Raw genomic sequence first — 15377 nt, forward strand, 5'->3', positions numbered from 1 at the left:
CCCCCCCGAAATTTTCAACCTTCCCTGAAATTTTCAACCCTCCCTGAAATATTTTTCTGGCTACGGCCCTGCCTCCTCCCCACCACTTCTGAATTGTATTTTGAACTCAGTATACAGCAATTAAAGTAAACTAAGAATGAAGGAGAAAAATGAGCAGAAAAGAGAGAAGTGAGGACATTTTAAAGGATGCCAAAAAAGCGGGGCAAGAAAAGATTGATCAGGACTGTCCCTGCCAAGTCCAGTGTGGCTTCCTTGACTGAACCAATCCACCTGTAGTGCTGGTTTGAACTTTTCCTACTGTCTCCCCCTTTACCAACTATTATCCCTTTTTCCAAGTAGTTATGTCATCTCACAATGACATAACTACTTGGAAAAGTATGACAGCCTGAGTTTAGTCATCTTCGCTTCTCGAGAGAGTTCAGGTTTTATTGGTTCTAAGTCCCACTCACACAATATCTGTACAATACTTTTGTTATTTTCCATTATAAACCATACGTGTATAACTAATATTTAATTCCCCTTTGAAACATATGCTGCATGTTTCTTTTTCATTTTAATACTCAGAGTAATGTGTAAAGTGCATATAAATATCACACAGCTTTAGAAAGAATTAATTTTCCTACTTGATTCTTGTGACCTTTGACACAACTCCCTTAGTCCTCATGCTTTAAGCCAACCCAATAAAAGAATAGTAGAAACTATACACTCTCAGGCAAACAGCCACACCTTTAGGAAACAGTTCAGAGTTGCATGAATAAACAAAAGCATATATTAGTCACTCACTCAAAATTGGTAAACTCCATAGAAACAAACCTTCAAGCCTGAACAGTAAGCATGCAATGTCCCCAAGATGATCTCTTCTTTAAACTTACCCTGACAAGAACAGTCAATCTTTGTTTGCGTACCTGCTTTTGTACATATGTGATCAGGGTTACAAGTGACTGGTTGGGATTTAGCAGAATAAATGACTTATTAATTTTTACTGAATAGCTTTGGTTCCTTCTTTTACTTTCCCATTCTGACCTTAAGAACTACCCAGGCTCCGATTTTTGACTTCACATTTAAAGCTAGCTACCAAAGTGCAGGCCTGGTTTTATGAGCTTCTCAGACACTTTGCCAGCTCCACGTTTAAATCTTCAAAATGTTTTCTAAACACTCTGAATCATAATGAGAATTCCATTTACTGAAAAGGCGCAGCCTTCCATATAACAACTGAACATGTTTAATGACTGATCCTTTTATACATTACAGCATCACTCATGTTTTCAGTAAATGGATATAATTTTCTCTGCTTTACCCTATTATTATCATTCGTTAGCATCACCAAGCTACAATTCCAACTAAAGATATTTCTCCCCCAGCAATTATCTCTCGCACAGAAACAACCCATCTGGGTTTAAAAGCCATCTAGTTTTGTATGTCGGGCTAAAAAGGAAGCAAACACATTTCTGGGGGGCAAAACTGGGGAGACAGGTCTATGAAAGTGAACTTCCTTGGAAAATCAATTAAAGTCTATTATGCACCAATCAGAGAACCAATTCCAGTACAATAGTAAGGAGTGGGAGTCAACCCAGCTATACAACCTTCATCAGTAATATTTGCAAATGGATATTAGTCCATTCAATGTTTCCATGCTTTCTGTTCATTCCCAGCCTTCCTTAGAGTGTGCATTGTATGTGTGTTTGTGTGTGTGTGAACAATATGGCAAATGCATGAACATAGCAGGCTGAGAACTTTCTCCAAAGGGGAAACGGTAGGTATGCACCATCACTATCCTCCACGTATAAAGCAATATGTGACCTGAATATCTAATTGTAGAGAGTCTTCCTTCTTTAAAATGTGAGAAGTTACATAAATCAAATCTACAGTTGCAATGTACTTAAATCTAATTATTGGCTCCTACTACTTAGTCACAACTAGAGTAGACCTATTGAATCAATTGCTCAATAGTCAATCCCACTGGGTGGAAACTCTACTAATTCGATGGGATTCTCTATTTGGGACAAACAATAGGAGTCAGGTTTATATCCCTCTAATCAAACTAGCTAGAAAGTTTCTTTATGATATAATGATGATCATTGTCCAGGAAAGCATATGAAAATTTATTTATTTATTTATTTAGTACACTTGTATACCGCTAATATCTCAGCCTAAAACGGCGACTCATTGCGGTTTACAACATTTAAAAACAACAATATTCCAATTAAAAATATAAAACACATACATATACAATACACAGTATTGGGCCACCAATACAGACCAATGCATCTCTTAAATTAAAATCATAATCCAATTTCGTTGTCTGTGATTGCCAGTCCTTGATCAGAGATTTCATCACATCGGATTAGCCGAATGCTTGCTCAAACATCCATGTCTTGAGTTTTTTCCGAAATACTATCAGCGAGGAGGCTGATCTTATCTCTATAGGGAGGGCATTCCAAAGCCGCGGGGCTGCCACAGAAAAGGCCCTGTCTCTCGTTCCCGCCAGCCACACCTGTGAAGCAGGCGGGATGGAGAGAAGGGCCTCTCCCGAAGATCTTAGGGTCCTGGTGGGCTGATAGGCCGAGATACGTTTGGATAGATATGTTGGGCCAGAACCGTTTAGGGCTTTAAAGGCCAATGCCAGCACTTTGAATTGGGCCCGGTAGCTAATCGGCAGCCAGTGGAGCTGGTACAGCAGAGGAGTTGTATGCTCCCTGCGCCCTGCTCCTGTTAGTACCATGGCTGCCGCCCGTTGGACTAGTTGGAGCTTCCGAGCCGTCTTCAAAGGCAACCCCATAAAGCACCATAAAGTCTAATTTGGTTGCCATATTATGTTTCACCAAACAAACCTATAAATGCAAATGACCAAGAAGTCAAACTGAATTGATTAATACATAAACCATTGTTTCACTTCAGTTTGTATCAAGGATACCTTACCTTTACCAGAATCAAAGGGTGTAGTTACACTGCAGAATTATAGCATTTAAAACCACTTTAATTGCCATGGCTCAATGCTATAGAATTCTGGGATTTGCAGACCTCCTTGATTTTAGAGCAGATGGGCTAAAATCATATACTAAAGAACTAACTACCTTCAATGAGGCTAAATATGAGTACATATGTCTCTTTTACCTTAAAGGATTGCCACAGCACTACACAGAAATATATTAACTAAACAGCTTTTTCTTCCAAGGCTATTCATTTTGCTGCGGGTACCAATTTGTCATTTTGTATATTCTTATCAGCACTGTTAAGAGTAACCGAGATGAACTATAGTTTATTTATTTATTTATTTATTTATTTATTTACCTTGCTTATATACCGCTTTTCTCAGCCCGAAGGCGACTCACAGCGGTTCACAACAACAAGAGACAGCAAAATTCAATAATTACAGTATAAAAGCAGTTATCAACTCAATAGAGTTGCATACTTAATAACAATAAACAATTATCAATTAACAATTACTACAATAGCCATTCACTATCATCTCATCATCAAAACATGATCCAGATTCGTCATCCAATGATCAATTCCAGTGTTCATTAACCACTCATTGTTCGAACGCCTGCTCGAATAGCCAGGTCTTCACTTTTTTTTGGAATACCATCAGAGATGGTGCTAGTCTAATGTCGGTAGGGAGGGCGTTCCACAGCCGAGGAGCCACCACCGAGAAGGCCCTATCTCTCGTCCCCGCCAACCGTGCTTGAGAAGCAGGCGGGATCAAGAGCAGGGCCTCCCCGGAAGATCTCAAAGTCCTGGTGGGTTCATAGGCAGAGATGCAGTTGGATAGGTAGCTTGGGCCAGAACCATTTAGGGCTTTAAAAGCTAACGCCAGCACTTTGAATTGAGCCCGGTAGCAGCCCGGTAGCCCGGTACTTGCCAGAACTAAGTGCATACTCAAAGGGGTATGCACACTGAGCAATTATTGAATGACAATTAATGAATAAAAATGTTTTATAGATGATCACCAATTCTAATATACATAACCATCAGTTATCAGTGGATTCTACCTCTCATCTCAGCAAAATGGGGGATCCATTTGGGATATCAGGCTGAACTTTAAAGTGCTAAATTACTTTGGGATTAGGGTACAACAAATGGGATAGCATTTTAAAAATTCACATGAACTCAGAGCAATTTCACTATTATACTGAATTGGAAACCACCAACCTCCACCGATGATGATATGAATCTGTCTGGATTTGCTTGTTTTAGCAACCACCAGCTTTAATCAGCAAAATTTTGTGTTCCTAAAAATATCAGTACTTTTAATTAAGCCCAAACAATAGACTAAACCTGTGTATACTGCACCCAGATTTTACTGATAAAAGTGCACTGAATTTTATTCTATTTTATTCTACAGACCATCTCCAAACTCTTTAGTTACAAATGTGTGCTAACCGCACAAATCATAGAAGTCATCTAAAGTAGTTATGTTAACATGAATGGAATGCGAAATGACTTCAAAATATTTGTATTACAGGAAGTAAGATAGTTAAACATTATCTTCTAAATTAATAACAATGAACTGAATTTAACAGAAATAGTTTTACTTTGGATGATGATACATAATTAATTATATACTGCATGGATTGCTTTAATGATGAACATGTTTTAAGAATCTGTATTCCTACTTACACCAAAAATAGACCTAAATCCAGTGTTCATTTCACCTCCACTTGAGTAACAAAAATTAATGGGACTTGCTAATCACAAATCCCATTGATTTCAACTCTTGGTTAAGATTAACACTGAATTTCGCTCTTTGTTGCCAAACACACAACACCTCCGTTCAGACCTGAATGCCTCCAGAATTTCCTGTTGGTCACATGCTTATAAAGTCATAATAAAGCACGTTGAAATCTGCACCACTATTAAAAGTTGTCAGATATGATCACTCTAATTTCACATACTCCCACATGCAGGAGTCTACATGATAAATTCAGCATGATAAAATTAATGTGTTCTTATGTTCTTTGAGTTCCCTGCAGATCTATCCTCTCTGTTGAAGCAAATGAATAATCTACCCATGTGGGACTTTGGGGCGCATACACTCAAGCACCCATACAACTTGTGCATGTGCATTAATGCTGGCCAAACATTGGTCAGGTACAAATCTTGTATTGGCACTATGTTATATCTTAATGTTATTTAGCCAGTGCCCTTTGCAGTATAAATACATGCTTTAAAATGGGGTAATAACTTACACTCTACAATTATTTACCACAACAGTGCCAACAGGGTGGCTTCATAAATGCCAAAATCCTCAAACTGCTTACTCAGGCATAATTAAAATTAAATGAAAGCGATTATTGCAAAAAGAAAGCCCAACAGCTGCAACAAAGGATTCCACAATAATGTTTCTTGGATAAGATAGTGCCGTAGTTAATTTGGACATAATCAAAAAGTCATACCTCTTCCACTTCTGCCCACAAATCTCAAGTCGTTGAATCTTGCTACTTGATTCTTCATGGCAGCAGTAGCATTTCTCAGTTCTGCAGAATAGTTTTCATCATTTCCAGCCATTACTGTGACCAAAGTACCATCAGGAACATCTCCTAAGCCGACCACCTAAAATAGTAAGTTTTGAGTTTCTTTTTAATATATCTGATAATGCATGGTTAGATATGAACCACAACATATAATTCAGGAAAAAACAAACATGCAGGCATATGAATCTAGATTTTTAGTTGTAGTAGTTATGACCTACTGAAATATAAGAGGTTGAAATCATGGCTAACTATTTATGCTGATTCCAGTGGAAATCTTTAGTACCGACAACCAGCCCAATGAAGAAATTAAAATTGGTTTGATAAATAAGATGCAAAGGAACATGCTAATCTAACATTGCACAGTACAGGAAAGAAATAAAAAGCCAATTCAAAACCTTAAAAAAGAACGAAAAATAAATGCCAACAATTCCAAAAGAACTGGTATAAACCTCAGTCCTACAGTCACCCAGCAGTAATGGCTGAAAAATTATGTTTATGCCTTTCTGGCCTAGATTTACCAGGCCTCTGTTCATCTGCAAAGTAGACCTGATGAAATAAATTGTACCTAGGTCATGAATAACAAGATCTATTGATTTCAGTGGAGCTGTTCTAAGGGCCTGTTTATCTTGATGGGGGGCGGGGGGGGGGAACCCTGATTCACCTTGAATCCAGTGCTGACTATCTCCACAATGAACAATGACTTCCAGTGGGTGTTCTAATCTAAACCTCTGCCATTTACAGGAAACTCTGGCGGGTCTACCCTAGCAATCCTTTTGTATTGTTACCCCAATACCCTCATGCATATGGGATATATTGAGAATGGTGATCAGAATTGGGGGGGGGGGGGAGGAGCCCCTATAGCTTCCCCCCTGGCTACATGCCTGGCTAGTGAGGAGCAGTGGAAATGAAAAGAAGGTGATAGCCCAAAAAGAGCCATGTGGTGTTAGCCCAGCTGGACCACCTGAGTACTAATCTTGTGCCACATCATTTTTGGATGAGTTCATGCAGCTACCATCATAGTCACTCGAGCCAGTCCAGGGCATAATGTTCCACACTGCCCCCAACATAAGCTACCAGTGAAGGCATGGGCCATAGGTGACCAAATCTAGTTTCAGCTGTTTCACTGGAAATGGCTTTGGGTCACCAAGTGGAAGGGGAAGTGAACTTACACTTTTGCTACTTTTGCTTTCTGTGCCACAGCTGAAACCGCCAGTGGTACAATTTAATTTTTGGTGCAGCGCAAGATTGTGCATTCTGTTCTGAAAGAGATGCACAGTTGACAACTTATAATGGCATACATGAAGGGGGGGGGGGGGGGGAATCTAGGCTTTCTCAGTCCCTTTCATCCCTGTACTGGATGTACATCTCCTATTACCCTTACTTTTCTTATCCTGACTTCTCTCAACTACACAATAAAACAGTGACCTGTCCCACCAAGGAGGCAATGGATGACTGTAAAGATCACTGCTCATTACAAATACAGTGTTAATGATTACCAGTAAGCTCATATGCCTGAAAGCATATAGAATAACAGAGCTATCATAATGTGACAGATAGACAGCATAACTTGCTGCACTTGTTCACAGATGATTTTGCTGCAGACATTTTTTGTCTGATATGAGCTAAGCACATTTTACCAAACTAACACTTCACTGTTAATACTTGATTTTTTTCCTATCTGTATGTGACAGGGAAACATATTTTTATTTATCTATGCATATACAATTTATTTATATATATGATCTCACCCCTATATGGCTGCACTTTCCTAGCAAACACATATAAATAAACATTTCTTTTGCAATTTCTTTTCTAATGATATTTAGGAGGGGCTTAAAGAGGCTTTATTCTCCCCTCCATGCTTTTTGCTTTAATCTATTATATTATTTTTCTTTGGTGTACTATCTCACAATTTCACTATTTCTGCTGGTTTCCTGCTCCTCATATACCAGTTCAGTCATAAGCATGTCACATGGAAGTACAACTGGAATGTTTCTATTTGTTTATATCCTATCATCCTTCTATACATGATGCATACAGATTAAAAAATCCTTCTATACATGAGACTCAATGAGGCAATAGCTATAATTTAAATGCTGTTATTTAACAGCAATCATTGCAAGATAATATGCTCAGAAACAGGGACTGGGAAGCCGTATATCTATTAAAAACTTATATTTTCCAAGTACTCAGAAACTGAAAATAAAAAAATAAAATAAAATCCTTTTCACTTCTGCTGAAAGCTCACTTGTGTTGAAATTTTCATTCGGCAGGGACACTCTACTTCCACTTTACCCAGCCATGTTTTCTCCTGTGCTATCATGCAATGCTACAATCATATTACATTTTTCCCCATTCACCTGCTCCTGTTTGCTCTCCACCCCTTCAAACGTTCACACTGTGGTTAATCAAATGTTTGTGGACAAAGCAAGAACCAGAAAAAACTTAAGAGGGGGAAAACAAGAAAGATAAAGCTGGGAAACATTATGGGAAATATCTACCTACCTACCTATTTAAAATTGCTGCAAAAATGCAACTTGATTTTAATCTTGTAAGCATGGAAGTGAAACAAATATACTTCCTTGCAGCCCTATTATTTTAGTCTTCAGTCTCATAGACAAAAGCACACTCTATATGCTGTTCCTTCTTCTTTAGGCAAATATGAGAGAACCTTTGGGGCATTTCCCCTGAAGTTTCAGATAGCAGAATCAGGCCCAACATGGTATCATTTAGGCTCCTTATGACTATTCAGTTATAAGGGGAAATACCTTAAGGGTTCAGTCTTCTGCAGGCATACTTGGGGCTAATGCCACTGAAATCATTTGGCCTATGTTTAAATAAATATGGTTAATGTCACAAAGACTACAATCCTAAATGACATTACTAGGGAGTAAGTCTTCTTTAACATGGTAGATTTAATGTAATAGTTGTCTTATACCTAACCATAGATGAGGAAAAATATTCCCTTTTTAAAAAAGGCTGTTTAAAATACATAGGTCTGGAAGTTTCTTCCCTGTTTTCTCCATTCAAAAGGTTGTGTGATATTAACAGCAATCTCACGTTTCCATAATATGATTGAAGATGCAATATTTTATTTTTACAGTGTCATAGTTATGCTAAGTCAGGAAACTACAGTGTGAGTAGAAGAAGAAATATATTTTAAAGAAATAGAATTTGATACTAATGGCAAAAAAATCAACAATCTTCAAACACAAGATGATTATTTTCTGTAGTTAAAAAAAGTACAGAAAAAGTATCTTTTCAACTCCCCATGTTTACAATAAGTTGTAGGAAACTCTAGCAAGGCAGAGAAGAAAAAGAAATCTGTGGGCCCAGGAGAAAGACTGTGGCAAGTAAAGCTGTAAAAGCAGCGGAGAAACACAAACATTTACATTATAAAACAGACTAAACAGATAAGTAAGAACTTGCTGACTGAAGATAGTATTTTGCCAGACTGCTCAGTTTATGAAAATACATTTTGCGCAAGCAGGATGGAATATCAGCAATCCAAAACCACAACACAATTAGAACTGTTTTACCCCATTCATCAAGGGGAAAAAAAATATTCCAACCAGGGGAAAAATTACTACCTTACTCTAAATTATACTGCTCCATTACAGTGTATGAAATTTTAGCAGTAATTGCAGTGGGTTTTCTTTCATTTTCAGCCCATTTGTACATCTCTTATTTTAAAACTAATTCCCAGGTTTCTAAAGAGATTTGGGCAAAGTGATGTATGAAATTCTGTCCCTGAATCCATTTAATCTGAATAGTTAGACTGAAAATGATTCCATCACAATTGATTTCACTGCGCTTCATTTTTAATATTTTTAATTGTAAAAGAACCATAGAGTTAACTGCGTCAAGGGGCAGAATTATCCATTATTAGCACAAGATTAGTAGTCCAGTTAATATGTTGGAAATCAGGCTGAAGTACTATCCAAAACATATTTAGGCATATGGGAATATCTACACTGTATTTGCTTTACTTACAAGTAAGTCCTGTTGAAACCTGCAAAACTTACTTCCAGGTAAACATACTTAGAACTAATGTGTAAGACTGAGGTCCTAAACATGTGTATTTGGAAATAATTATCAAGGAAAACATGGTGTTTATTCCCAAGGAAATGCATTTATTTTCTGTTGTGAATTCAAGTATTTTTGAGTAGAGCTGACATTAATGGGGTGCAACTCTGCAGTTAGAATAGGCAATCTAGTAAATGGTGTGCCAAACAGTTTATCAGTAGTTTTAAAGGAGAGCCAATTGAGTCCTTTTTTTTACAAGACAAAAAAGATGGCTGATCTGCTACATTAGACCATAGACAAGCAAAGCTTGTAGAAGCAGCCATTTGAAACATTCATTGGACACTACTCATGTCTCTTCACAATTTTTCAAACACATTGTGGAAAGGATTTGGTAGGACAGTGCACTTCACGAGTGGCAATGAAAACTATCAATTTCACTGGATTGGGGGAGTGAGAGAGAGAAAGCAAATAGCAATATAGATGCAGAAAGACAATGAAAAGGGAGAGGTACTATTCTAAATTAATCTCTCTCTCCACATAGTTAATTTTCAGATTGAAAATATTTACGTTAGCCAGTTAAGAGAGCCCTATGGGTGATTTTACTAGAGATTTATCACTCACTAAATTCAATAGGGGTGACTTTTTGAGAAGTTTGGAATAGTTCCCCTGGGTCTTTTTTTTTTAAGATAAACCTTCATCCCTTGACAGTGTGTGGTAAGGCAAGACTGGTCCCTAGGAAAAAGATAGAGGAAGACACCGAAGGGGAAGTAATTTTTGCAGAAGGAAAAGAAGACGAAGAAGAAGCAACGCGCTGGGTTTTGGAAACAGATTTCCATAGTTCGGGTTTGTTTGGCGAGCCACATATTTGTGGGGAGAAGCAAGGAAGGAACCGAATCGAAGTGTGGTTTCCATCTCAGGCTGTTCTCGAGAAGAGGCAGAGGGGGGAGGTCGTCGGCTGTATTTAAAGGCTCGCCTTCAATCCGGAGGAAAAGACGAGGAGCCAAACAGGTCCTGCCGGCTGCCAGTTGCAAGGGAAAGGGAGCGAAGAGAGCCGAAGAGGGAGGAAGACTGAGCCGAAGAGGGATAGAGAGAGGAAGGAAGGAAGGAAGGAAGGAAGGAAGGAAGGAAGGAAGGAAGGAAGGAAGGAAGGAAGGAAGGAAGGAAGGAAGGAAGGAAGGAAGGAAGGAAGGATCAGCGCGGATCCCAGCTTCTGGGGGAGCCCGAGAGAGAGAGAGAGAGAGAGAGAGAGAGAGAGAGAGGAAAGAGGCCGCCCCTTCGCCCATCATGTAAGTAGGCTCAGTTTGGGGATGGGGGAGTGGGGAGAAACACGCGTGGATGGGAGCCCCGTCGCCCACATTGTGTGGTGGTGTCTGCAAGTCGCCTCTCTGCTTATGGAGACCCCATGAATTTCATAGAGTTTTCTTAATACTCAGAGGTGATCTATCAGCTCTGAACTATAGCCCGCAGCAGCAGCCATTCCTTATCGGCCTCCAATCCAAGTCATAACCAAGGCTGACCCTGCTTAGCCTCCAAGATGAGGCTGCCTTGAAGGGTTGATAGGCCCCTTGGGGATGACCAAGCAGCATGGCCTTGTGGCTTGAGTGTTAGACTGTGATTCTGAAGACTAGGATTCGAAGTCCCGCTCAGCTATTGAAACCTACCATGTGGCCTTGGGCAAGTCACACTCTCTCAGCCTCAGAGGAATTGTGGAATTCGAAAAGACCCCCGAGGGCAATGCAGTCCAACCTGTCCTGCCCTGCAGGAACACCCAATCAAAGCGCATAGACAGATGACCATTCAGCCTCTGCTTCAGAACCTCCAGAGGAGGAGACTTCACTACACTCCAAGGCAGCACATTGCACTGCCGAACAGCTCCCGCGGTCAGGAAGTTCTTCCTAATGTTCAGGTGGAATCGCTTTTCCTGCAATCTGAATCCATTGCTCCCTGTCCTAGATACAGAACCCCTCTCCTCATTGTGAGATCCTTTCGAATCTGTTAACATGGCTCAGCCTTCTTCTCTCCAAGCTAAACATTTTACCCAGGAAGGCAAGGGCAAACCCCTCTGAACAAATCCTGCTAGGAAGAAGTCCCAGTGATAGGGTTGCCTTAGGGCAGGCATCCTCAAACTGCTGTCCTCCAGTTGTTTGGGCCTCCAACTCCCAGAAATCCTGACCACTGAACAAGCCGCCATAGGCTTCTAGGAATTGGAGGCCCGAACATTTGGAGGGCCACAGTTGGGAGATGCTTGCCTGAAGGCAGGGGCTTGAAGGTACACAACACTAACAGGCCCTCCGGAGTGAGGAAACGATCCTAGTGGTTAACAAACCTAGCCTCGACTATTAAAACCATGGACATCCCGGTCTGGGACTCTTTCATTGTTAACGCCTGACTGGAGCTGAGCCACGGAACCATTGAGGACGACTCTAGAGGAAGAAGCGGCCATGGGGAGGCGCCCCCCCCCCCCCCGACGAAAGTCCCCCTGAACCGCGTGGACACGAGAGTGACGCTCCCAGAGAGTGGGATCAATGCGACCTGACACCCCGTTAATTGCCATGGCTCAATGCTATGGAATCCTAACAGTGGGAGCTTTGCAAAGCCTCTAGCCAAGCATGGGCAAACTTGGGCCCTCCAGGTGTTTGGACTTCAACTGCTATCATTCCTGACAGCCTCAGACCCCTTCCTGTCAGTAATGAGGGGAGTTGAAGTCCAAACACCTGGAGGCCTGAAGTTTGCCCATCCCTGCTAGCCTTCTCTGCCAAAGAGTCCTGTTGCCTCCACCAATTACAAGATTCCATAGCATTGAGTGACGACAGTTAAACGTGGTGCCAAACCGCATTCATTCTACAGTGCAGAGGCACCCAGTCCCTGGCGAGGAAGAAGGTGGCGATGGGGTTTTGGGAGGCTAGCTAGGAAGGGGCCAGATTGGGATCCCTTTCTTTCTTCAGTGCCTCCGCCGCTGGGAGGTTGGAGCGAAGCCAGAGACTGTCACGCCGGAAATGGTTGCGAAGCAAAGACCAAGGAGTCCGCCTTGAATTAGAGAAGTTGCCCTGCTCCCAATAACGGAAATGAGACACAGAGAGAGAGGGAGGTTGCGGACTAAGATGGTGATGATATGGAAAGAGTGGAAGGGGGGGAAAGGGGATGGTTTTCAAAACAAAAACGTAGAGGCCAAAGGGGGTGCTTTGAATGTGAATTTCCTGCTTCTTGGTAGGGGGTTGGACTGGATGGCCCACGAGGTCTCTTCCAAATCGATGATTCTACGACCCTGGGCCTTGGCCAGACCCTGGGACCTGCCAGCAAAGTAGCTCCTCCGGTTTAACTCCTTGGCGCCGGGAGATGAAGGAAAGGAAGGAGGGCGCGCTCACTTTTTGCTCGGAGGAACTCGAAGCACATTTCTACCCAAGTTAAGCAGACTGGTCGCTCATTATATGTGTGTGCCTGCTTACTTTGTGTCCTGCCTAGTCCCCTGAGATTTACTTTCCAGTCGTTGCTTCCCAAGCCCTTTGCAGCACGTCCCTCAAAGCACCACCTTTTAAGAGTCCTTGGAGTGGAGGGGTTTTGAGGACTGGACTCAGTTTGCAGGCGGCAGAGTGTGGACGCTTTGGCTGCTGTTTCGGATCCGTGCATTCTTTCCTGCATCTCGGAAATGGATGGTTACTGTTTTCCCATTTTAGGGCTCAGACTCAGCTTCCCAAGCGACCTCCATACGGGGAATTCAAAGCCAAACCAGAGTTACCGTCACCTCTGAGTTGTCTATTGATGGCTTTGGATCAAACAGTCCCCGCCGAGGCAGGCCCTTGGCCAGGATTTTGATTCGGGGGAGGGGCTGAGTTTGATGGGGGGGGGGGGGGCTCAGGATCTACCCTACAAAACCTTTTGTATCTTTATCCCAATACCCCCATGCATATGGGATATATTGGGCATGGTAATCAGATCATGATATGAATAAACATAACAGTTTAAATAATGTACCAATAAGGCTTTCTCGAGGACCACCCTGAGAATTTCGGGGGGGGGGGGGGCTGAAGCCTCTCAACCCCCCCCCCCATGTCTGCACCGAGGCCTTTAAGACAGGTGCTTCTAAATCATGCATGGGCAAACTTGGGCCCTCCGAGTGTTTTGGACTTCCAACTCCCACCCTTCCTAACAGCTTAAGCGGCTGAGGGGGGAAAGAAGGGGCCTGAGGATGTTAGGAATGGCGGGAGCTGAAGTCCAAAACACTCGGAGGGCCCAAGTTAGCCCATGCCTGTTCTAAATCCAGCCCAATAATAAATCTTGAACCCTGTACAGTTGGGGTTTTTAATTCCTGAATGGCTTTCAATCAGAATTTGGGTGACAACTGTCAGGGTTTTCCAGACCGGCTGGAAGATTATGGTTTTGAAAGTTGCAGTCCCTAACTGTAATTTTCCCAAGTCAGGGCTTGCAACTTCCCCTCCCAGTTCATTCAGATCAACAACACCGTTCTTATTTGTTTTAGAGAGAGAAGACTGACTCCTAGTCTAATTTGGAAGTGGGTAGGTGTACATTCTGGGCTACATTCAGGAGGCAAAGAATCCTGTTTTGGACTTTCCCCTTTTGGTGAGTTATCAGATCCTTTCAGGCACCAAAAGAGTCTTCATCTCTATCCTTTAAGGATCAAAACCAAAATACTGGATTCTTCCTATGAACACTCAGAATTGAAGTAAACCTGGGTGAATTTGGTGAGATTGTCTACCAGGTGAGTGCGTTTAGATTGCAAATATAGATGAATGAAAGACAGGGCCAGAAGGGAAGTATTTCCGGAGTAAAGCTTTCTAGCCGGATCCTAGCAATAGGGACCCTGAAGTGACAACAGGACTGGGAGATGAAATAAGAGGGCTTAGAGGCAGCTTTAAACTATTGTAGAAAAGACTCAGAGAGCATACATCCCCTGGAATGATGAGAGGAAGGAGAAAAACAGCCTAAGGCTGAGAACTACAGAAGCCTGGCCCTGTCTCTTTCTCAAGCTTTTCCACCTCAGCATTTACCTGGAAGTAGAGAGTGACCCCATCCCAAGTGCATATGGAAATATACTCAAACCTGTGGGACTGATCTCCATATTATAAGGACTTAAGGTTCCATTTGTCTCATACCTAGGATATTTAATCATTTGGAGAAGTCTAGGCCAACAAATACCAGGTGGTGTAGGTCTATTTCAGAGTGTTGAGTTTCATCCCTGGACTGCATAAGTCTCTTGTGTCCAAGGTAAGTTTCTGCTGGTCATAAACTTTACTTCTGGTACTCCTGCTATATTTGTGGTGGAATCACCCCAACTGAGAGTTATTTTTAAGCCTAACAGCTCTGATTCCCCAACAGAGAGAAATAAATGGTAAAACCACCTCTGAATATTCCTTGCCAAAGAAAGCCCTATGAAATATATGGGGTCACTGTAAGTCCACATGCAACTTGAAAGCAACACACACAGAGAAGATTGGCATAGAAAAGAATTATCTCCCTACCAGAGAGAATTTATGAGGTTTTACCATATCATTGCTGCAAATACTTTGCAAATTCAATACATTCTGTCAGCCACTGTGAAATATTAGGACTTTGGAAAGGGTGTCAGTGTGTGCTAAAATGAATTTTGCTTCATGGCCTTGGGGAAAACATGATGATGATAGTGATTATTAATATAATATTTATACCCTGTTTTTCTCTCTTGATTAAGGCCAATGGTTGCAATAGCTGGAAGCAAAACCTTGACCAGCTAAAGGCTGGGTTTAGGGCTGACTTTTTATGAAACACTGTTCCTCCACGACATTGACTGACATGTGTCACTTCCCCTTGTCTTGCAGGCACCCTCAGCATAATGCCCTTCAACTGCCTACTCATGTCAGCTGCCTCCCCCTCCCCCTAAAT

The 15377-nt window shown here is 41.6% G+C and overlaps 1 protein-coding gene across 1 annotated transcript in view; it reads right to left on the minus strand.

Moving 5' to 3' along the window:
* The window catches only part of RUNX1 (RUNX family transcription factor 1), a 231242-nt gene that overhangs the window by 89583 nt on the left and 126282 nt on the right, over nt 1-15377 (minus strand). Inside the window, exon 4 of the mRNA XM_060770366.2 lies at nt 5397-5553. Within this exon, the coding sequence (XP_060626349.2) occupies nt 5397-5553 (157 nt within the window). The remainder of the gene's footprint in view (nt 1-5396; nt 5554-15377) is intronic.

This window comes from Anolis sagrei, chromosome 3 (genome assembly GCF_037176765.1).
Source record: "Anolis sagrei isolate rAnoSag1 chromosome 3, rAnoSag1.mat, whole genome shotgun sequence".
NCBI lineage: Eukaryota > Metazoa > Chordata > Lepidosauria > Squamata > Dactyloidae > Anolis > Anolis sagrei.